Genomic DNA, 23,520 nt, shown 5'->3' with positions numbered 1-23,520 from the left:
CTATCTTTAATCTATCTATTGTTAATCTATCTTCAATCTATCTATCTATCTTTAATCTATCGTCTATCTTTCATCTACCTATCTATCTTTGATCTATCTATTGTTAATCTATCTTCAATCTATCTATCTATCTTTAATCTATCGTCTATCTCTAATCTATGTATCTATCTTGTAGTCTACCTGTCTTGAATCTATCTTGAATCTATCTATCTATCTTTAATCTATCGTCTATCTTTCATCTACCTATCTATCTTTAATCTATCTATTGTTAATCTATCTTTGAGATATCAATCTATGAATGTGTAAACAACCATATATATGTATGTATGTATAGCCGTATACGTGTGTAAGTATATACCAGTATATGCGTATAGAGAGATACATCATAGTCCACAGATATGTATATATCCAGGGACAGATATGTACAGCGACTGAGATAAAGCCAGGATCTATGGAACGAGAGAGATATACATATTGACATCCCCGTGGGGAGAACAAGGAGTGAAGAAAGAAGCAAGAGAGAGAGAACGTCCTACGGATCAGAGCATTCATCATAGTACAGGTAACAAAGAAAAGAAAAAGACCGAAGAGATGGCAGTAAGGAACAAGAAGAGAAACCGAGGAGCAAGAAGAAAGAGAAAAATACAATAAAGAGAATGATAAGAAGGAGAGAAGAGTGTGAGAAGAGAGAGAAAGAGAAAGGAGCAGGAGGAGTCCAACATACCTGGTACGTCGTCTGTAACGGGCAGGTGATGTTCTTGTATGGTGTACATACTGTAGAAAGCTTTCGAATTCAAGACGATCGACATATCCATCACTGCTGTCGCCGATCTGCAAGAAAGAAATGAAAGAAGAAAAAGAAGAAGGGGACAAGAAGAAAAACGAGAAGAAAGAAATGAAAGAGGAAAGGTGGGAGAAAGTCATTGAAAGGAGGGAATGAAGAAAAGCAACGAAGCTATGTATGCCCATGCACGCATGCATGCAGTGGTTTTCTAGACACATCGCCATCCCCATTACATCTCCTCCATCCGCTCCTTTCATTCTTTCTTTTTGTTACGCAGCGGAGAAGCTCCTATCTACTTGTAATCGACCTATCTCTCTTCGATCAACACACATCTTTCCTCTTTTTCATATCTCTATCATTCGAGAAACAAGGACAGAAGAAAATGGGACAGAAGGCACAACCAGCACAAAAGAGAGCTACTAGCAAAGGAAGAAATACGAAAGAGACAGAAAACCTTTGCGAACTCGGGAGAAAAAGAAGGAGAAGAAATCTCTGTCTCTCAGCATCGATCCATCTCCCACCCGTCCCTGTCTATCTTAATATGAGACAAAACTCTTCTTCTTCTTCATTTTTCTTAGCCTATCTGTCTTTCATCTCTTTCCGATCTACCTGTCCATCTTTAATCTATCTCTCTATCTTTCATCCATCCTCTATTTCTTTCCCTTTCTCACTGACTATCTTTCTTGTATGTACTTCGTGGAGATTCTCTGCAGTCCATGTGCCTACGTCTGTATACTTTGTCTCAAGAGCCTCCAGACGCTGCAAATCACATACACACCCCCACTGCTGCTGCTCTCACTACTACTACTACGACTAAAACTACTACAAGACGAGTAAGCTATACACACATACAGACACACAGGCATACGTACACCCGTAGATAGATAGATAGATAGATAGACAAGATAGATCGACAGATTAAAGACAGATAGATAGACTGACGACGACAGATAGATTAAAGATAGGCATACTAAAAATAGATAGATTGGAGACAGATGGTACCGGGCAGGGTGAGACAGAAGATCGTTGATACAAAAATGAAAGAGAAGGAATTGAGATATATAGAAGGAGAAGAACAAGAGAGTGCTTTCTGAGTGTGAATTCTATCTAACCTGCTGAAAGATCGTGTGAGACTGCTTAGGCGATTTTTGGATGGAGATTTCTCCAGTGTAGTTGCGATGCCCCCCTCTTCATCCATCTTCGCCTCGGGTATAGTCCCAGCTGCTTCTCCTGCTTCCATGGCACCCATCTCTTGAGAAGGTGTCTTCATCTGTCGAGATAGAAAAGAAAGACAGAAAGAGTGAAACAAAGAAAGATACATCAAGATAGATCCTCTCTCTCCCCTTTACACCACGGGATGTCTTGGAACACGTAAGAAGAAGAGATGAAGAGGAAGAGAGCATCTTCTCTCTGCTTTCTGAGACTGGACTGATACCATAAATAGGTCGATTCGGATAGGAGTTCTACAGCAAAAAGATTCGTAGGTCTACATATAGACAAAGAGAGAGAATAAGAAAGATGAAATCAAGAAAACAATATATCTATCTATCTATCTATGTCGATGTGTAGGTGTAGCTACACCTGAAGGACAACAAGAATAGTCGTATGATGAGAATCGAAAGAGATCGATTCTCACCGATACCACACGTGTGAAAAGAAGAAGAGTAAGAAAGATATGAATGGCATGTAGACCTCCCCAAATCTTTCTTTTCTTTTATCTTTCATTCTTACCTCTAGGGAGAGAGTCTTCTTATGAAGAGGCTGAATCTTATGAGCTGTCGTTAAGATGAGAATGCCAGCTATACAGAGGATAAGGCCTATACTAAAGGCCGTCCAATTCTTGGGTACTTCATGCAGAACAAGAATCGACCCTATCGTCCCTTCAGCCACTAAACAGCTATTAATTGTCGGCACCACATAAATCGCTTCATATCTGTCCGTCCGAAGACAAACCGGGGAGACAAAAAGAGAAAGAAAGAAAGACAGGACGAAGGAATGAGAGAGAAAGAAGAAGAAAGAAAACGAGGCGCGAAAGAGATGAGAGAGAAAGAACAAGAAAGAAAGAGGAAGAGAATAGGTGAGGTACGAGTAAGATAGAAAGAATTCTTCTTCTTTTGCTCATCTGCAAAGAACATATCTATCCTTCGTCTCCCTTATGAAGAAAGAAAGAAAGAAAGGGATTGGAACCCTCAAGAAATCGAAGTCATTCTAGGTCAGAAGAGATCAACGACAGACACGTCTGGCACAAACAATGGATTGCAGAGAAAGCCAAAGAAGATACCCTCACTCCGTACACACACAAAATACACAACTATCTATCTAACTATCTATATTTATGTATCTATGCAAAGAGATATCTGCTAAGGCGCCTAGACATATCTGTACCTGTATAGATTACAGATAGGTAGACAGATGTATTGACGACACATAGAGGATGACTGCAGGAAGATCTCTTTACTTCTCCCTACAGTGATCTCTATCTGTAGTTTGTCTCTCCGTTACGTCTGTCCCTCCTTGATCTCCCTCTTCCCCTGTATCATGTAGGAGATTATCTACGGAGAGAGAAAGAACGAAAAGAGAAACACAGACGGAGGGGCATACGAAGCAAAACAGAGATGTTCGATACACACAGAATTGAATCCACAACTGCTTCCTCTTCTATCGTCTTTTACTTCTGCTCCTGGTCTTAGTCTCTCTCTCGGTGTTCCTTCACTTTTGATCTCCTCTTACCTCCTGAGAGAGACATTAAGAAAGATGAGCTGCCCTAAGCACAGCACCACTGTACATAACGTAACGACGTATGTCCTCCAGCTGTAAGGATCAACAGACAGAAGAGAAGAATACAGTAGACGGGAAAAGATAGATGGATAGATAGATAGAAACAGACAGACACAGAGACGGAGAGAGAGATATAGACAGGTATCTAAAAGCTTCCCCGCATTTGAGACAATCGATTCATATGAAGAAATACCACAATCGACTTGACGCGAGAGAGGTAGGTAGGTAGGCAGGGAAGTATTGAAGAGATCCAAACCTACGTACAGACCCAGATCATACACATATATGAAGACGACGACAACGACAACGACCGAGGTATAGGAGCTAGCTAGGTGGATAGCAACGATATATGAGAACAAGCTAAGGACTTCGTACCTACACACCTCACTCAAGTCGATTCTATTCACAGAACAGAATGCATGCACAGCACTTGAAAGATAGGAGATAATTGGTAGACAGCATACAATCGAATAAAAAAGAGCCTGACATATCTCCTGGACAAAAAGGGAGGATCCTCTGTATAGACATATCTATCTCCCGATCCATCATTTCTTTTTCTCTCTATAGATACATATGTATATATATGCCCACGTGTATTTGAATGCCTCTCTTCCTCCAAATACATGGATATAGCTATATACATATATATGTATATCATATGCATATGAACTGTATATATATGTATATAATATGACTGTATATATATGTATATATATGCAATGTATGTGTATCTCACACGTGTATTTCTCCTCCTTGTCTTCACCATGAGAATTTCCACACACCAACCTACAGAACTGAGAAGAGAAACCTCTTCACTCAGGAAGAGAAGAAAGATACACAGACAGACAGACAGACAGCAATGGAGAGAATGCAACAACAGGAGATAAACAGAAGAGATAAGAAAGAGAAAGAAAAGAAGAGACCCCACGTCTCCCTGCCTTACTTCGTGAAGACTGATGTGTGACCTGCAAAGAGATCCATGAGAATGATCGAGAAAAACTTCGCTGAGACATTTGAATTCCCACCTAGGAAACCTGACGCCAAGGCCGTCGCTAAACGCTGAGAATAAGACGATAGACACGAAAAGAAAGAAAGAAAGAAAAATGAGAGAAAGAAAGAATACGTCCATCATACAGCACATATCTCACTACGTATGTATATGTAGTACATATACTTACATCTCTCTCCTCGCTAAGAGAAAATTCTGGAAGCTCTATAGATCTCTCTGTATCATTTCTCGCGTGTAATGGATAGACAGAGACATAGATACATGTCCTATCTCTATGGAAGGTTATATTAGAGAAAGATGTACAGATATAGACAGCGATAGGGAAGACACGCTCGCACAGACATTTAGAGAGAGCGACAAAAAGAAAAGCGCAAGACTTCCTTTCTTCACAGAAATGCCTAGAGGCTTTACATGAGTTGTACAAGAAGCTATGTACCTCTCATTAACCTATCTACCTATCTATCTATCTATCTCTGTATCCTTCTCTGTCTATCTATCCATGTATGCCTTCCTTCGGATACGACATTCTGTTCGCTCTGTATGTTTAGAGAGAGAAAAAAAGACCGTCTAGATATGCACCGGAGAAGAGAAGAATCTCCACAACTGAAGGCTTTCGTTGCCTCCTGCCACTCTCTTGTAAGCCGTGGAACAAAACATGGCTCACTCTCTAACGACTCCTCCTACAAGTACACCTACTACTCTACTGCATGCACCCCCCCCCTCTCTTCACACGCTGACCGAGAAGAGCAGGAGCAAAAGGAGTAGGAGAGAGTTGTTCATATCACCATAATACCTACGCCCCATTCAAACATCCAGGGAGAGATAGACGACAACACACTACAGATCGGTAGCTTAAAGACCGACAGATATACAGATAACCCGATAGAGAGTTAGGTATGAATGAATGAACGGCTAAACATCTCTATACGAAGAATGTTTCAACATGAGAAGTGACATCGAGATAAAGACCGGAGTGTGGCATGTAAATGGGCCATCAAAGAAGTAACAGAAGGAACGTAAGGAGGGGGAGTTCTTTTGTGTATGAAGCTGTCCTTCCGTCTCTCTTTTACTTTCTTCTCTGTTCAAGCCACCATGAAGATCATGAACCCTTTGATCCTATTTCACTCCTCTTCCCCAACTTCCTCTCTCCCTCCTCTCCACCTATGTAAAAGACATCTATGTGTCTATATGTATCTATCTCTCTTTATATCTCTGTCTTCTTCATCATTGCACGTCGCCCTTTTCTTCGTTCTTCTTCAAGAGGGAGTTGCGAAGCACTTACACGGACAGAGTAATCCCATGATCCGAGAGAACAAGGATAGAAAGAGAAGGCTAGAATAAGAATTACAATGAGGAGAAACGCAGAGACAGCGATATAAGCGATAGCTCCAGGTGTGCTTGCGTAAGAATCGAAGGCAGATATACTCCCTATATCCGCTTCTGTCCCACAGAAGCAGACCATGAGAATCACCCCTGTAACGATACCAATTGAGCCTAAAACTTCCACCCATCCCATGTGCTCCTTCAACCAGAAATGAGCTATAAAGACAGCCCAGAAAATATGCACTCCTGCAAAAGGCGTCACAATCGACTGAAGAAAACAAGCAAAGAAAACAAAGAGAAAAAAAAAGAAAAGAAGAAAAAGAGAAGAGGAGAAGAGGAAAAAGAAAGAAGGAAAGAAAGAAAATGGAAAAGAACAACATGAGAAGAAGTGAAGACGGATATGTAGACGTCATGAAAAAGACGCCCATGTGTACGGAGAAGAGAAAGAGAACAGCGAAAGAAAAGGTCACGGAGAGAGGAAAAGAAAGAAAAGAGAAAAAAGAAGATGAGAGAACGTAAGAGGGAAAGAAGAAAGACAGGAAAAGGAACGTTGAATGAGAGGTTAACGTAAGTAAGAAAGTACGTAAGTAACAAGTCTAGACAAGATGATGTGCATACCCCCTTCACACTTCACACCCTTGCCATAGAAGAGATCTACCTTCTTTTGATCTATCTATCTATCTATCTGTTCACCTGTCATGAATCTATCTATCTGTATGTCTCGAATGTATCTATCTACCTCTCTCTCTCTGCCTATTCTTCTCTTCGCAAAAGCCCGAGGAATAGAAGAGAGAGGGCAACAACTCCTTATATCTCTACAACGAAGATAAAAGAAAGGAGCCTACCTCCTCCAACTACTGTATCACCCCCCACCTCTCTCTCTTCAGAAGTTCCAAGGTGAGACAGACAGAAAAAAGGCGAGACAAAGAAAGAAATCCCCCATCCCAGTTTCCATTCAAGATAGGAAGGTGAATGGGGTAATCCTATCTAGCTCTTCTGTTTTCGTGATGTACACAAAGCTAGCCGTAGTATCGAAGTAGTGCCTCCAATACCTCCTTCCTACGCTTGCGCTCTGGGGGGGAGTCGTACGAATAATTTCATGACATCTGCATAGCGATAACGACGGAGTGACTCTAGATCGTCCTATGTCTCTTACGTTAAAACATGAAAGTATGAGAAGAAGAGAAAGGAATGTATTTCTCCTCATCTCCACCATCTTCCCACGGTGCAGATTCCTTCGATGCTATCACGCGTCTTCTCTCCTTTCCTATGTCTCTTCATGTATCTCAACCGATGGACGAGGAATAGAAAGAAAGAACAAGAGTTGAGAGAAAAAGCTAGGAAGAAAAGGATGAGAAGAACTTACCGAGGGAGCGAAGAGAAGAGCTACAAAGGTACATAGAGGATCTAAGACAACAGTTAAGAGCATGCCTACAACAAACATAGGGCTCTTCAGCATCTGCTTTGGCGTCGCGTCATTCCCTGCCTTCACATACGCATGCCGGACCATAGTATCTAGCACAACAGAGACAGACAAAGACAGGAAGAGTAAGAGAGAAAGATGAAGGGGAGAAGAAAACCAAGACAACCCCGAAGAGCAGAAAAATAGATTGCGAAAGATACACAAATGGGTGCTAAAAGGGAGGAAGGTTCATGTATGTCGAAGAGGGGTCGATTTGCAAGAGATGTAGAGAGAAGAAAAGATATGCCACTCTGGAGATACACCTGTGTCATAAGGAACGCACGATCCTACGAACTACATAGCCAGGACAGTTACTATTCTGTACGGCAGCAAACGTCACTCTAGAATCCCCTAACTCCCCCATACACATCTGCCCTACTGCATGCACACACATCTGAGACACGGCGCCGAGTAGTGTTTCTTCATCTCGTAAGACTTACCACCTCCGGCTCCTGCAAGAGATCCTAGAGCCACGACTATCACCCCTATATACCAAAGATGGGATACTGTGCTTTCGTCTGCCATGGTGAGTGCCTTCTCTCTTCAACATTCTCGATGTGAATGAACCTCTCCTTTGCGGCTTTTCTCTTGCTGAGGTTTCGATTGTTGAGGAAGGGAGGAAAAACAGGGGCAAAGACGGAGAGGAGAAGGATTCTCCGGGAGAATGAAATAGATGGCAAAAGGGGGCTCTGTTGTAGTCCTCCTTGTTAGGAGAAACATTACAGCAAGGGCAGATTCTCTTCTCTCTCAACACAAATGCTGGGGAGTCTCGTCTCTCTCTGCTATCTTTTCTTTTCCTTTCCTTCTTCCTTTGTTTTTTAATGACCTCAGAAAGTCCTTCATCAGAGGTCAAATAGAGAAACGAAGAGGACTGAAGAATACTTGGAATGCTCTTAAGGAGAATCGACACCTGAGAAGCCGAGTCCGCATTTCAGTATATAACGGGAGACGGGCAAGAAACAATTTGCCCACGGACCACAATGATCTGTACTACGACAGTAAGCCTCCCTGCTGGTGGCTTTGCGGAAAGAAGAAAGAATCAGGAATGATCCTGCCGCTGCAGAAGAGGCGTGTTCGAGTAGAAGTGCCGACGAAAGAAGAAAGTCAAGACCCCTGAAAGTTGCGCGTTTAGACCTGTTCTTTTAGGAAGGAAATCTGAGGAGAATGCCTACTGAAAAGGCAACAAGAAATCTCCCAGGGACAGCCCAGCTCGTAATTGCAGTAGTAGACGCGATGACACCCGACATGAAAAAGAGCCGGAAACCAACTACCTGAAGACACAAGACGCTCGGCTTTGTTAGAGCGCCGGTTGTAAACCCTCAGAAAAGCTTCGAAAACGACAGTGAAAAAAGTTTATTCTTAGGAGAAGCCGGAAACCAAATGAACGTTAGATCGACAAAGCAGAAATAACGGTAGGCTTGAACTCATTCTGCATATTGTCGCCAAAACCGGCATACGCCGGTCTCCGCTGGCAGGCGGAGACAGGGCACAATAAGGGGAGCCGTGCTCAGGCCGAGACACTCAAAAAACATGTCAAACAACTATACAAGCAATTCAAGGACCTAAGGACGGAAACAGTGAGAAAACCACCGGAAAAAGAAAAAGAAACATGGCTGCATGCACAAAAGGCGCAGAACGGCAGAAACAGCCGGCAGGTGGAAAATGAGAATGCCGTCGTGAACAGGCAGCTTCATGAAAAAGTTCTACTTGCCACAGCCTCAAACTCCAATGGATACTGCTACCGAACATCGAACTCTTCTTTTCACACTTCGGGGAAGATATCAGTGCTTTTCGGCCGCTCGGTAAGAAGCCACTCAACCAGCCAGCATGGGCGTCGCTTCTAAGCTGGCGGGTCCTGCCACAACCAGGCAGACCACGAGCGGAGACGAGCAGTTTTTTCACGGTGGTACTATCGGAAGAGCACACGAACTAGCCTATTCTTGACCACCATCTTCGTGTAGCTTGGACTTGTCCGCAGTCCCACGACAAGAGTGAAGTCGGTTCCTCATGACCCACCTCATCGTGTGTAGATGTGTTGAGGGGGCGAGGGAACATGGTACTCGAGGCCGGGAGAGCGAGTGCTCTGGGTTGCAGTGCCCAAGACAGCAGGCGGGGGCTGCCGCATGTGTAAAGAAAAGCGAGCGCTCAACAGGTAAGAAAACCTTAGACTCACCAGTGCTGGGAGACCGCACATGGCTGGTACGCCAGGCCATCTTCTCGAAAGGTTCAGCCTGCCGGGGGGAGAGCAGACTTGCCGTCGTGAACGACAGGGCGTGGCACTCCGCAATGTGGAATAGCGGCACTGATGGAGAAAGGATAAAAACGAACGTCCGCATAAGAAAACTGGCGGTTCTGTTTGAGTGGACAACAGTCCGCATGACTGACAGCTTCTTTCGGGCGACCAAGAGTTCGCACCGTTACATACTCCGCCGTGAAATGCCCGCCTGTTGAAGGCATAAAAGGGAAACAAAACTGCGGTGGAGGAACATAGGGCAGGACAGTGTTCTACGGGCCAGCGGGCAACTCGGTATTCTTTAGCTATGCTGTCAGCGTTCTGAAGCCCGCTAGATTGCACGACTTCTTAGGTACCAAACAGCTCAAGGGAATGAACCCGAACAAACGAAAGGGCTTGCGTTTTTCCTCTACGTTTTGGCCCTAGCCGGGGCCTTGCCGGTTTGTTCTAGGCTCGTTGGGCAGGACAGTAGGAAGAAAACCTGCTTATGCCGCGTCATGAGCTCCCCTTTGCTTTGGTGTCACTCTGCCGCACTGTACATATCAATTTATGCACGAATATCTTCATCGTCTCTCGCTTGACGGAACAGACCGTTACACACTCGGGATGCGCTTGAGCCGGACAGGGACTGGCCTCCTTTCTTGGTAAGCCCCCTCATCGCGTGTGTAGTCTAGTCTTGCCTTGTAGATCGTGAACGTCTGCGCGAGACCTTTGAAGAATATTGCCACTGTTGACCCAGCGCCTGCGCAACTCGGTGAAGACCGCAGGCGACCGTGTTTCCGCAATATCTAGGGCCGTCATCTTCAGCCTTGTCACTTGCTCAGATTGCGACTTGGAAGCTGTTCCGCTATTTCGAGAAACGCTGGGAGCGCTCTTCGTGTAAGCTGTGAGGTAAAAGTAGCTCTAACATACGCGAGCTTGCAGGAAAGAAAGTTTTCAGAGGGCAGGTCCGAACTCCGCAGCGGACTAGCTCTTTTAGACTACTTGGACATAGCCAGCGCTCGTCAGAAGGGGATCATTTTCGGTACGGGGTCCTAGCGCAGCCAGCCTGACGCTCCGCCTGAGACCCCCGGATCCAGTTGAGCTGCGCGGGTCGTCCGTCGTGTTTGGAACGGACGCTAGTCCGTCACTTTCACTTTTGGCCACTATTTGACACCAGACTATCCTTTTGGGGCATTCCCCATCTCAGTTCGGGTGCTTTATGTTTTGTTTTCAAGTATGCGGGAGGAATTCTCTTTTGTTTGAAGACTATTTGTTGGTGGCGCAAGTCATTCATTCAGTCGGCCACGACATCTCCTGTCATGGAGTTCGGCAAGAAGCATTTCCATCCAGTATTGCTCTTCGTGCGTGAGCTGGCTTTTCTTTGCTGCCATACGCCCCGTCCTTAGAAGATTTCGTGCCAGAAGAGGCGCAGGCTGAACGCAGAGGGACCGTGGCTGGCTCGCCGGTAGCCTGTGTCAGGAAAAGTTCAACACTCCAGCAGTTTCTTGACTCGGTAGCTCTTCAAACCCGTCTCCAAGGGCATCCAAACAAGCCTCCTTTGTCAACGTATTTGACGAGCTGGTTCCACCGGCTTGCCCGCGCTTTGGCACCCTCCGTCACTGCATCTCCATATGTCGAAAAGACACGAGAGTCCATCGCCGCAGCGTGTGCCGACACCAGGGCACTCTTCGGCGTTTCAAAGGCCGGCTTTTTCTTCCGCGCGTCACCGTTTCGATTCGTCTGCTTCCGATACTGAAGCCCACGTCCAGGATATTCAGAAGAATTTTGGTCGCATGAACGGAGACTTGAAGAATCGCGATGTCAGGCCCCCGGCTTCGAGCACTCAGAAACAACTCGATAGTGATCTTGACAGCCCTGTTGCCTCCAAAGAGCATACAGATGAAGGCACTCCCGTAGTGCGATCAGTGGGAGTTCAAGAGCGGGTGGAGATACGGCAAGAGCGCCCACAGCCCGAAGCTGAGCCTCCCTTTGGGGTTTCTGCTGTGAAGGTCCAGCCGAAGCCATCACGGCGTGAAAGCGCCAGCTTCAAGACAGGATGGAGAACGCTGAGGGTCATCTACTTTGTTTTGTCGTTTCTCTGTATCCTGGTTGTACTCCATCCTCTCTGGTTCGACTCACTGCCATACGACATCCAGTCCTACACAGCGTTTCTTCTTGCGCAGTATTTCCCGAGTCTATATGGCGGGAGAAGGGGACTCCTCTTTGTCCATAGGCGACGCCGTCCGTCTCACGACGCGTTTTCCGATGCGTCGAGCGAAGGGGATAGCAGTGAGGGTGACGATGAGGATATCGAGCTGCCCTCTGTGAAAGAACTTGAGCAAGAGTTCTTCAATTACACAGCAGGGCACGTTCCTTCACCGGCTCCCTTACACGACCACACGGCCGAATTCAACAAAGAGATTATCAAGGTGGTCGATGATGTGTATGTGGCTGTCGGTTACGGCTTGGCAAATTCGGTGATTCTGAACGGGACAGACGGTCTCGTCGTCGTGGATACAATGGAAAGCACAGCCACGATGCAAGCTGTTTGGGATGACTGGCTGAAGCTACCAAACAGTGATCGCCCCGTGAAGGCAATTATTTACACACACTTCCACACAGACCACATTTTCGGTGCAGCAGCTGTGGCAACGCCTAATGTTACCGAGGTTCATGCCTACTGGTTAACGTACGCGGAAATGAGCAAGGTCTTTACTTTGACAGCGGGGACAACATACAGGCGATCTATGAGACAGTTTGGCGTTTTTGTGGATCCAGAAGATTTTATGAACGCCGGCATTGGGCCTAAGCTTCATTACAACAACAAGGAAGAAATAGGGACAGTCATGCCGACGCACATCATGCAGCAGGAGAGGAAAACGGTCCAAGTAGCGGGTTTAAACCTCCAGTTACTCCATGCTCCTGGAGAAAGCAAAGATCAGATTGTTGTTTGGCTGGAAGACAAGAAGGTACTCTTAGGGGCAGACAATGTCTACAAGTCTCTACCCAACATCTACGCTATCCGTGGGACAGAGACGAGAGACTGCAATGATTGGATTGCTTCTCTTGATCTCATGAGATCTCTTCAAGCAGAGTACCTTGTGCTGGGCCATACACGTCCAGTATACGGGAAATCTGAAATTGCGTCGATACTCGTGGCGTACAGGGACGCCATTCAGTTTATACATGACCAGACCGTTCGTTACATGAACAAAGGATACTACGTCAATGATATAGCCCATATGGTGAAGTTACCGTCGCACCTAGCGGAACATCCGTACTTGCAGCCTTTCTACGGAACTGTTCCCTGGGCCGTTCGGGCGATCTTCACGCATTACATGGGATGGTATTCAGGCAACCCTGAGGATCTGGCCGTCATGAGTACCCAGGAAAAAGCAGAGTTCCTCTTAAATCTTGCAGGCAGCGTCGATGATCTGATGATCCGAGCTCTCGAAAGTCTGCGTGCTGGGCAACTGAATTGGGCGCTTGAGCTTGCAAGTGCTGCCCACCATGTCGACCCTTCTTCCAAACACGCTCGGCTTCTACGTATCATTGCCTTAAGAGCTAATGCTGCGGCGCAGACGGCTGCAACAGGTAAGATGATGTTTCTCGCGTGTCAGATATCCAACGACATGAACTGTTTGTGGATTGCGAAACAACATCCCGCTTCTTCGGGGGGCGGACCGAGACATAGAGTGGTGTTTTCCTAATCAGCATACTTGAGTTACCGGGCACTCCGAACTGTCCAACTGTTAAAACGGAGCACGGTGAGAATGGAACACGGAAGTTTGTTCTACCAGAATGGGAGTGATTTATTGTGTTTGTCGACTGGTATAAACTAGAGCTGGTAGTTCTTGTCACCTCCTACACAGTCATGTGATCTGCTCTCCGGCTGTCCGCCGAATCTATTCTCAGCCTCTGTCAAGGAAGACATTCAAGGTGCCTTAAAAGCGTCATCTGTGTCGGTCTCTGCAGGACGAAACTGGTTCCTTACCGCGGCGATGGAAGTGGAAGGTCGGGCTGAGTTGAAATTGAGCGACTACCAAAAGCGGCAGACCTTGGCGAAAATCTCGCTGCAGCAACAGTTTGACCTGTTACCAGTACGTTTGATCCCTGAGAAGGCCCGAGATTTGAACTGCATTCTACAGTTTCGTTTCACTGACGTTAATGAAAACGTATGCGTGCATTATCGGAGAGGGATTGCTTACCTGAAGTGGCCATGCGAGGGCAAACCAGATGTCGAGGTCGAGAGCACCAAGAGTGTCTGGCTAGAGATTGTCAATAAGGATCGGAGCGCCGCCTTAGCGGTAGCCAGAGGAGACCTCAAAGTGAAAGGCTCCATTGTCACGCTGGTGCGGGCACTTCTTAGTGTGGAGCTCGATGCGGACTGACAGTTCCGTCGAATAGAAAAGCACCTGCAGAAGGACGAGCGCAATGTGCCGAAGTGACGCGCGGACCAAAGTGGCCCGAAGAAATCTAAGCAGGCGCATTCGATCTGCCCTATTACACTCTTCCGGTGGCTTCCTCCCTAATGCGCCGGACGAAGCAACAGAATTCTCAATATACGCTGAGCTGAGACCTTATGTTCCCCATGTTGCCCGGACAATACGAACTTGCAAATGCTGTTGCTTGTCTTTCGACAAGCAACAGCATCTTGCATCCCTTACATCCAGTGAATGGAGTAGGCTATCAAAGAGGCTCTCTTTGGACATCATGAAACTGTCCCATCAAAGAAAAGTATACTACAACTGTAACAAGACGCAGCGTTTTCCTTGTATTTGCCTGTACCGGAGAACGTCTTTTCCCTTGTCCGCCGAAGCGGGAAGTCGCCGCAGCTTTAACAGCCGTGTACGTGCTTGCCCGGCCGTGCAGTGTTTTCATATGGCATCTGCTCTTTCCTCGTGTTGATCATGAGTGGAGGCTGCCTGTCCAAGCAGTGATTCAGGGTTTGTGCGAAGTCGGATATGAGTGCGCATTTTTACCTGGCGTCCAACTCAGAGTTGGAGCCCCGGGCTTACACGCTGTTGGAGGGTGCTCGCGTGATTGGCTCATGCGTTATTATACCCCGATCTACGAAGGTACCGATTACTGGACTTGCTGTCAAGAATGGCTTCAATCTACGTCCCCCCGGCTGGAAGAAGATATCCTCCGCGAATGTGGAGTCTACCCTACACAGGGGCTGGAGGTCAGGTAGCGCGAAACATACTTATTGTGCGCCCGCACAGAAAGGGAATTCACAGACTACAGTCACCAGTCCGGCTCTTAGATCAGTCACGGGGCATTCAGGAACCCTTCCCCCGGTTGCGATACATCTGCCACAGGGACGGCGACACTCCAAAAGGGTAGCAGATGGCAAACGAGCAGCGCAAGAAAGATGTCTTTTTGCATGGTTCATAACCAGTCACCGACTGCAAACTGGCTTCTTCATTCGGCATCCTTAGTTGATACCCAGCTGATCTTCGCCGCGTAAGATTTTCAGGAACTCATCTTCGGTAAAACTTAAGAGTCTCGCGGCCTCCATGTGTGCCTTCTGTTTCTTTAGGATATCTATCAGTTTCATCTGTTTCTTGAACCCGAGGATGAGTTCATTCCTCTGGTTTTCAAGCTTCTTGTTGTCGGCAACGAGCTTCTCGATTTCCCTCTGCTCTGCCGAACGGTCTTTAGATCCACACCTCCACTCTTTCAGCTGCTGTTTCAGCGTTTCTACTTCCTCAACCGCCCGGTTCAGTCTCACGTCTTTGTTGTTCAGTTCAGCAGCGTTTTTCTTCGCTGCGGTAGTCAGTCTGAGCGAGAGCGGAGACAACACCACAGGAAGACCGCGGGCTCGCGTGCCGGGGATATTTTTAGCGTCGTTTTCTGGATTCAACCATCACAGGCGCTGCTCAGGTCTCGGACAGTGACGGTGTGTTCGAGATGTACTGCTGTACCTGGTGATTACGCTCTATCAGACTGTGTCCGTGGAAAAGTTCTCGGACATGCAAGCTTCTAAGACACCTGTTGGGCCAACGGGAGCTTTACCACAGAATAGTACTACCACCAGTGGAAGGACCTTCCCGTGTCGCAGACGCTTTCTTGGGGGCGATGGGCTTAGAAGCAGACCCGCTATCACCCGAGGCAATCCTATACTGACTGATCGATGCTAGGTGGAATTCCCGGCCCATATCACTGTGTGTTGCGGCGCTTACTTGTCGTTCTCCGACCGCAGCTCCACGATTATTTGGTCAAGACCGTCCAGCTTCGAGGAAGCCTCGGACTGCGCCTTTTTTGACTTCTCCGTTTGTACGTTAAGCTGATTGATCTTGCGCTTGAGCTTCTCATTTTCGTCGGTCAATTCTTTGTTCCGGTTTTTCGCTGCATGCAGATCTTGTTCATACCGTTGGACTTCCCTCGTCCGAGCTTCTAGTTCCTCTTGAAGAGCGAGAATGCGACTTTTCTGGAGGCGTACGGTCGCAGCGAGGCTTTCCAAGTTCTCGCATGTCAGCCCACTACCCATGGAGCTGCAGCCGAGCTGCACAAGCTTCTTGTATTCCTGCTGGACGCTCTTCCCCTGCTGGCCCGAAGTATAAGGATCCTTCAATACAGCATTCCGCAAGTGAACCCCCGAACTGTACGGTGATCCTGACAATGAAGTTGGTTCCTCACTGCACCTGGCACCAGCTGTTTGGATTCGCGAAGCCGACCCGAGTTTCCTATCACCGGCAATACTCGTTGCACAAGTGTCCTGTGCGAGATTGCTGCTTGACTGCTGGTTAAAACCAGCAGACTTAGGCCTGAACGACGACGCTGGCTTCGCTGCTAGGGAAGAGAGCTCTCTTGCTTGTTCTTCGGCAGCAAGAAGGGTGTGTTCTTTCTTCTTATCGAGCTCATCATTCAGCTGCAGAAGCTGCTGTTCGCGGATCTTGAAGTGCTCGAAGGCTTCTGCGGGGAGGCAGGACGGGGACTCGTCCCCCTCCTTCGCAAGCGACTCCGGCGGCAGGCTGGTCATACTCCCGGCCCGGCTACCAATCCTGCTCTCAGGCCGCTAGTAATCTCGAGCAGTTTGAGTTCTTAACATGGGTGTTCAGTACCCAGCAAAGCAAAGTGGTAGCTGTCTCACTGGACGCCGTACGCCTTCGAACACAGTACTGACTCTTTAGCGCTGCTCTGTTGTTAGGTTTGCTGCACTGCGATACGATCCTTTTACCTGCAGTTTACCGCTGCCATATGAAGAAGAAACTCTCGTGCGAGGGCAAGGCTTGTACACCGCGTGTTTGCATTGCCTAGCAGACGCCAGGGCTCTTGATACGGCGCACAAAGAGAAAAGACCACGGTTTTTGCGACTTCCTGAGACTTCGGGCTGTGGTGTCGCTGGTTCGCGGTGTTCTGAATGGCAGTACAGCGGGCAACATACGCCTGTGGGAGAGAGAGGTCCGTCATGTAACGACAAGCCAGGAACCACGTACGTTTCGTAACGGCAAGCTACCTTGTTTGGGAGTACGCCGTTACTACAGAAGCGGCGGCGGCGGACAAGGCGCTAGCAATGTGGCTGTGTTTCGGCCGAGGCCGCTGAGCGCTGCCAACTGCGATGGCCGCATCCGCCACCAAGCCAGTAACGCTAACTTATACAAGAAAACCGGCTGGACACCCCGGAGCTGCTTACCTCCGATCGTCAAGCATCGACATGAGAGCTCACATAGGGCTGCGATTCAGCCCACACAAATTCACCGCCCCACACTAATCGCAAAAGTGATTTCGTCGGGCTGTTTATTCGCTTCCATTCCTCATGTGGAAGTGTTTTTTTTCTGGTGCCTGTCATTGAGGTGGGCCGTGGAGGTCTTCTCTCTGTCTGGACCGGACAGCACACTTCTGTATCATGCCAACAACTGTGGCCACGACGTCGACCCGCCTCGCACGTGCAGTGCCAGAGTATTTTCAAACCTCTACAGCAGCTCGTTATTGACGATGTGGTTAGCTACTGCACGCGAGGTAAGGCTCACCGGGAACAAGCGTGAAGACGCCGGTACGGACTTGCCGTCCTGTGTGGGACACGCGGGATCCCTCCGGTGCCTATCATAAAGCCGGTTTCTAGGGAGGGAGGGAAAGGACAGCCAGAGAATGGGCTAGTTGGGAAGATAGAAAGTCGCACGACACAGCCTCTCTGAAGGGCACATTCCCTTCATTTTCTCTTCAGAAGTCAAAGCTCTACTCTACAGAGCGCATTTCATCCATTTCTTTTTTTACAAGTCGACGCTGTCCTCTCCACACCGGAACTGTCTTTGCACTGGCTTAGACCCTCATAGAACAGGACATCGAGCAACGGACCAATCTTTACTGGGCGAAGGACATTCTACCGGACACGCACATCGACGTGAAGAAAACAAGAGTTGTCTATCCTGGTAACTCACGTACACGGGTGGGCTGCGCGTCAGTGCACTCTCATGGGAGGTGGTTTGCCGGGGCGGCCAGCTGTTAGCTCAAGCTTTTTTCTCTGTAGGCTGGCGGATAGTCACTCAGTGCACCGTAGCTTGCCAGCAGAGCCCTGCGCTGCTGCCGGAGGACGATCAGCCCTTTATGTGTACACCGGTGAGTGTCGCTGTTGACCCCTGGTTCACATCAAGGCGGCGGCACGAGTCACGTGAAGCTTCTGCAGTCACGAAGACGAGGATGCTGGAATCTTGTCCGTGCCGTTGCGCAAACAAAACAAGTTTTTCTACTAACTTCTTCACGAGGCACTCCGACAAAGAAAACTGACACTACCGCTACGACCCATCTCTGATACCGACTGACGGACTGAAAGAATAATCCGTGTGTAGGTCAAGTGAGAACAGGTAGTTGAGTCTGTTAGAATACCTACTGCTATGTTCCTGTTCCAGTACCCATAAAGACCTCACACCAGAGGTATAGCTGCGGAAGATAAACTGACAAAAAGAACATAGCGGGGTTTTTTTGTGTATCCCAGCATGTGACAGTGTGCTCCATTAAGTTAGAAGACGCTGAAAGTCTACCCCTTGTGTTCCTTTAAAGGCTATCGAATGCCTTCTCCATCCGGCATGCCCGTGCCATTGCATGCCCGGATTTGACGTGTCTCGAAAAGTTCATCCGTTGCAATCATTCGGAATGAACCTGCCGAGAAATTATCACCAGTAGGCTGAACGGTAGCTGTGTCTCAGGTGATGGTCTCAGAAGTGAGTTACAGGGGAAAGTCTTGTTGACTGCGTTTAGAAAGAGAAGATTCCTCTCCATCGATGTCGAGATGGTGAAAACGAGAAGGGTAGATTGGAGTACGCATTTGTTTTTGCCCATTGCATGCATTTCCTCACTGGAGAAACTTCCTGTTCTCTTTGACCTTGACGATCGATGCTGTATCGTTCATTATGTCAACCTTTCCTAGAAGAACAACACTCCCTACTGCTACTACTACTTCTTTTCTCTCTTCTCTCTCTCTTTCAAGACACGTTCAAATCATAAAAAGAACAAGAGGGGACCGACTGACTCCCTTCTTACATGCCTTGGGTTGCATGGTTAGTAACACTCGATTCCATACGAGACCATTGAAGACGGCGAAGCAATCGTAGCTGATGCTGTCGCCAATCATCCGTAAGACGACAGAGCCGATTCAATGATAAGTGAAGTGGCTTTCCCCTCTTCAGAAGAGGATCTTCTTCGCCTGCACACAAGGCGAAAAGCCACATACAAAACTATGAACCTTTCTATCGTTTTCTCACCCTTTATCGAGAAGCTGAGATCCTACCATGGCCATCACCACTAGGATCCCTCCTAGATAGCTCTCCTCAACTCTATCTTTCCTATTCTCTTTCAAAGAAATCTAAAAGTACCTAAGCAAAGCATGCTAACCTGCAACCATCTCAAGCACTTCGTCTATACAGCAGCTTCCATCATGATGACTCTCCAGTATCCATCTTCTTCAACCTTATACACATCACGACTCTCCCTAGTTAATAAGAATATCTCCTCGCATGCAAATGTAGACATTCTTCGTAAGCCTCGATGAAACCAGAGCCGAAAAAATACTCATGAAATCGCCTTCGTGAGAAAGAACCTTCTCGCCAAACTCCTCGAATACAAACTCAAATTGAAATAACAACTAACTATCCGTAAGCTTTTGTTTCGTCATAAGATTCACACGATATGAAGTGCACCGCATGCAATATACATAAGAGGCGACTTCTCAAGGCCAATCCATTCGGACGATCAGGCAAATTCTCTTCTTGCTGGAGAGATACGAGGACGTGTATCTACATCATCTACATACAAAGGTACATACGTAGAGAGAGACAAGATCGAAAAACGAATGAATACAAGGCACTGAGCAAGCTGTCCATTTGACTGCAAAGAGGTGGGTGAACATACGCTATAATACGCCTGTATGTATATATAGACAACCACCATATTCCCGTCTACTCTCTTCTGCTGCATGCAAACTTATGATGTTGCGGGTATCTTTCATTACGCTTTATCCTTCGTACACCTGCATATATAACTATAGATACACATATGGATCAATAGACTCAGTATGCATCTATGTATGCAGACACCCTAACAGTTGAGAGTTAAGAGGGAATAGATGAAGAATCACACACCTAGAGAGTACAAGAGACAAGTCTCGTGTTATTCCTGTTGCCCTTCATTCCTTTAAAGAAGAGAAGATATACTCCATAGGCCTATCCTTGATACCCTCTGGCTTTTCCGTGTCTCCGCTCGCAATTTCGCATCACATTATCTAGAGATGTTTGAAGAGAACAAGACATGAATAACCTGTTAAAAAGGGATCTAAAGAAAGGAAGAAAAGAAAAGAAATTATGCCTTACCATAGACATCAAGATGAAGACAACCCCACTTTGCATCTCTATCGACTGCTGTATCCACCGCCGCCACATATACAGCCGACGCAGATAGATGAAGATACAAGGCTATACCCATTCCACAGCTAATTGCATGCTGCAAAACAATTACAAGACACACACACACACACTCATGCATATCTACAATGTTCGTACATACCTCTCCATGTATGCATATAGATATCTTCATACATACATACAACTCCGTGCGTGTATATTCATAATACATACGTATTCAAACATATTCAGACATACGCATGCATACATGAAAATTCCTACATACACCGGACAAGAGAATGAAAGTTTGAAGGGATGTAGGGGAGTAAAGAGTGTTCCGCGTCCCCCTCACTCCTTTGTTCTGAGCTCTCTGGATGAAAGTCTTTTGACACATAATGTTTCATAGTAGAGTCATACCGCATTCTTCTACCTCGCAACGAAGAGGGAGAAGACATCTATGATTGAAAGAATGTCTAGAGAAAGAAGAGACACAAAGACAGATGCATAAACGATCGCAGTTACACTCTCACGTCCATTCCTCATCACCAGAGAAGTCCCTTCATAAACACCTAAAGTGAGTTACATGCCTTCTAGATAGTGATGAGGTACCCGTACACACACTTATACACATATATATACATATATATATCTATATATGTATATATGTATAAACTATAAGGATCTACATATATGGAAGACGAATCACAGCAACGCATAAAGAAGAAACAAGGAGAGTAACAAGGTATATACCAGATAAACAGATATAAATAGAAGAATAGATCTATATCTACATACAGATATACAGATGCATATGAAAAGATAAGTAGATGAATACATGTCTATACATACAAAGTGTGTACGAGAAGCCATGAAAGATGCGTTTCTCATGGACGAGATGTATAAACCATCTCTTTTTTGAGAAGTCTTCTATCATCCCTCCCTGGGAGATCATCGTCATCTCCAACAGTCTTTTCTTTTCTCTTGATCTGAGAGTGGCTCTTACTCTGCGGAGATTCATGAGGCGATTGAACGTTCTTGTCGATCCCCCGGAGGCAGGCACCCTCATATCGCAGCAGTCCATGGCACATAGAAATGCCCCACACGTCAGACATACACCACAGGAAGGAGGCGTTACATAAATACCTGTAGGAGATGTAAAGGCTCTGTAAACAAGACATACAGCACGCCATCGAAGAAAAGACGAAGAAGAAGATGAGGAGGAGGACGACGTGAAACTCAGAAAGAAGACATGGCTCCACTAACGATGGAAAGAGAAAAGACGAAAAGCTGCGAAAGAAGAGAAGTTGCAAGAGAAGATAAGTTGCAAGAGAGCGGAAGAGAAAGAAGAAAAAGGATGCTGGTTGAGATAGGCGGCCATTCAATCTGAGATTGAGAGAAGAGAGAAAGACAGGGCTAAATACGCATGCATGCGTGGTATACGACTGATGGAGAAAGACAAAGAGACTTTCTTGCTTGACTTTTCCTATAAGGGGAGAGGGCGTTTTCTCTTGAGTGAATGCCTAGGCTTGAAGGGCTCCTGGTGAAACAAGAACCGTACATCTTCCTGAAGTAAAGGCTATTCGTCTCTATCTACCTCCTAGCTATCTGAGGTGAAGAGAGGTCCTCGAAGAAGCTCACGAACACACAAGAGTATCTCTCTCTTTCTCTTGTTCCTTTCACAACGCACTCCATCCGCCCCACCTTCTTTGTTCACTCCCTCTCAAAACTCCCCCGCCTTCTTATTCTCGTTGTTCCATAGACCCTGTCGCCTACCCGAGCTGAAGGAAGTAATTGTAGAACTGTTGATAGAGCTTAGGAAGCACAGTTGGATGAGGAAGATACTGCGCCATACAAACCGCTACGATCGTCTTTCGCTCTCCTTCTTGTTCTTCTTCTGCGTCACCGCCGAGAGACCTGATCTCTGTCGAGTAGAGTAGGGAACATTTCATCTTGGTGTAAGAGAGAAAGCTAACGAAGTCTTCTGGTAAGAAACGCCTCGAAAGAGGATGAAAGTAGAGCATATGATACCGAAGAAGTGGATCTAAATTCCTGAAAGAAAAGACAGGATCTTTCTCTTCCTTCTCGGAAAAGAACCCTCTCTCATGTGGAGACAGCTCCATACCATCTCCATACAGAGACGGATGAAGAAAGGGAGACGGCGAGACAGCAGTAGAAGCCGAAGAAAGAAAAGCTTGAAGCTGCCTCTTGAAGAGATGAAGAATGCTATCATGTCCATCGCGCGAGGAGACCACGATAGGGACCAAAGTCGATAAAGATACTGCGAGAGGCGGAAAAGCGGAAAGAGACGCGAGAAACTGAAAGAACAGACAAAGGAGAAGACACACAGACACAAAAGAAAAAGAAGAACCACAAGGAAAGATATGATGACGAATTCACTCGGTTGAAAAACGACTTGAGAGGAATCTAGTGTAGGAAAGAATCCAGGAGAGGAAGAAGGAGAAGACGAAAGAAGAAGAACAACAAGAAAAAGCCTCACTTCTTCTTCTTCATACCAAAACAACAGCGGTTATGGCATCCCTCTCTCTCTCTCTCTTCTTTCCTTTCTTCTTCTTCTCCTAACTCGCGAGAATACACAAGGTGTTCTATGTACGTACAGACGTCTTTCTTCTTCTTCTTCATTTTGGTGCTGACTCGTCACAAGACGAGGGAGATAGAGAGAAGAATGACCGGAAGAAGCATCTAGCTCAGTGTAAACCTGCACATCTCTATCGAGATATATACCTCTTCAACTGAGTCTAGCTCCCCCTGGATTGACTTAGTCTTGACGTCTGCATTAGAGTCATTCATAAGACATACGGTGAAACACGCTCAAGAACTCTTCCACAGTGTCTAAGGGGTGTATGTACACCCTCTTCTTCTCCTGTTTTTCTTCACATGAGGCGTGTCTCCTTTTTCGAAGATAGGGAGAAGATCGTCTCTCTATCTCATCACAAAAGAAAAATGCTAATACAAACAATCCCCTATCTCTTTCCCTCTCTCTTCTCCCTCTATAAGCACACATATATATACATATATGCATCTATATATATGAAAAGATGGTCTACCTTAATCGAAAACGGCTGCCCCTGCTGTTGTTCTTCTTCTTCTTTT

At 46.5% G+C, this 23,520-nt stretch overlaps 4 protein-coding genes across 4 annotated transcripts in view; 1 reads left to right on the top strand and 3 right to left on the bottom strand.

Annotated features, from left to right (window-relative positions):
- Positions 1-202: 202 nt before the first annotated feature.
- CSUI_007425 (magnesium transporter nipa) lies at positions 203-9,353 on the bottom strand. The gene is made up of 8 exons (XM_068067570.1): positions 7,797-9,353; positions 7,261-7,409; positions 5,854-6,162; positions 4,506-4,621; positions 3,515-3,595; positions 2,516-2,717; positions 1,897-2,054; positions 203-831 (listed from the first exon to the last, which is right to left on the bottom strand). Exons 1-8 carry the CDS (start codon positions 7,879-7,881, stop codon positions 552-554), a joined length of 1,380 nt encoding a protein of 459 aa, XP_067920456.1. The 5' UTR covers positions 7,882-9,353; the 3' UTR covers positions 203-551.
- Positions 9,354-10,730: 1,377 nt separating this feature from the next.
- CSUI_007424 (metallo-beta-lactamase domain-containing protein) lies at positions 10,731-14,703 on the top strand. The gene is made up of 2 exons (XM_068067569.1): positions 10,731-13,165; positions 13,547-14,703. The coding sequence occupies exons 1-2, from the start codon at positions 11,203-11,205 to the stop codon at positions 13,960-13,962; spliced, it is 2,379 nt and encodes a 792-aa protein (XP_067920455.1). The 5' UTR covers positions 10,731-11,202; the 3' UTR covers positions 13,963-14,703.
- A 127-nt stretch (positions 14,704-14,830) lies between these two features.
- CSUI_007423 (coiled-coil vesicle tethering subfamily a protein 1) lies at positions 14,831-17,438 on the bottom strand. Its single transcript, XM_068067568.1, has 2 exons — positions 15,757-17,438; positions 14,831-15,354 (listed from the first exon to the last, which is right to left on the bottom strand). The coding sequence occupies exons 1-2, from the start codon at positions 16,554-16,556 to the stop codon at positions 15,009-15,011; spliced, it is 1,146 nt and encodes a 381-aa protein (XP_067920454.1). The 5' UTR covers positions 16,557-17,438; the 3' UTR covers positions 14,831-15,008.
- Positions 17,439-18,819: 1,381 nt separating this feature from the next.
- CSUI_007422 (zinc finger in n-recognin protein) overlaps positions 18,820-23,520 on the bottom strand; it is an 18,262-nt gene continuing 13,561 nt past the window's right edge. Inside the window, exons 6-9 of the mRNA XM_068067567.1 lie at positions 22,183-22,724; positions 21,413-21,572; positions 20,380-20,509; positions 18,820-19,217 (exon numbers count right to left, since the gene is read on the bottom strand). Coding sequence (XP_067920453.1) covers positions 19,051-19,217; positions 20,380-20,509; positions 21,413-21,572; positions 22,183-22,724 — 999 coding nt within the window. The 3' untranslated portion in view covers positions 18,820-19,050. The remainder of the gene's footprint in view (positions 19,218-20,379; positions 20,510-21,412; positions 21,573-22,182; positions 22,725-23,520) is intronic.

Source organism: Cystoisospora suis (genome assembly GCF_002600585.1).
Source record: "Cystoisospora suis strain Wien I chromosome Unknown contig_3927, whole genome shotgun sequence".
NCBI classification, from domain to species: domain Eukaryota; phylum Apicomplexa; class Conoidasida; order Eucoccidiorida; family Sarcocystidae; genus Cystoisospora; species Cystoisospora suis.
This window is presented reverse-complemented; position numbering and strand designations above follow the sequence as displayed.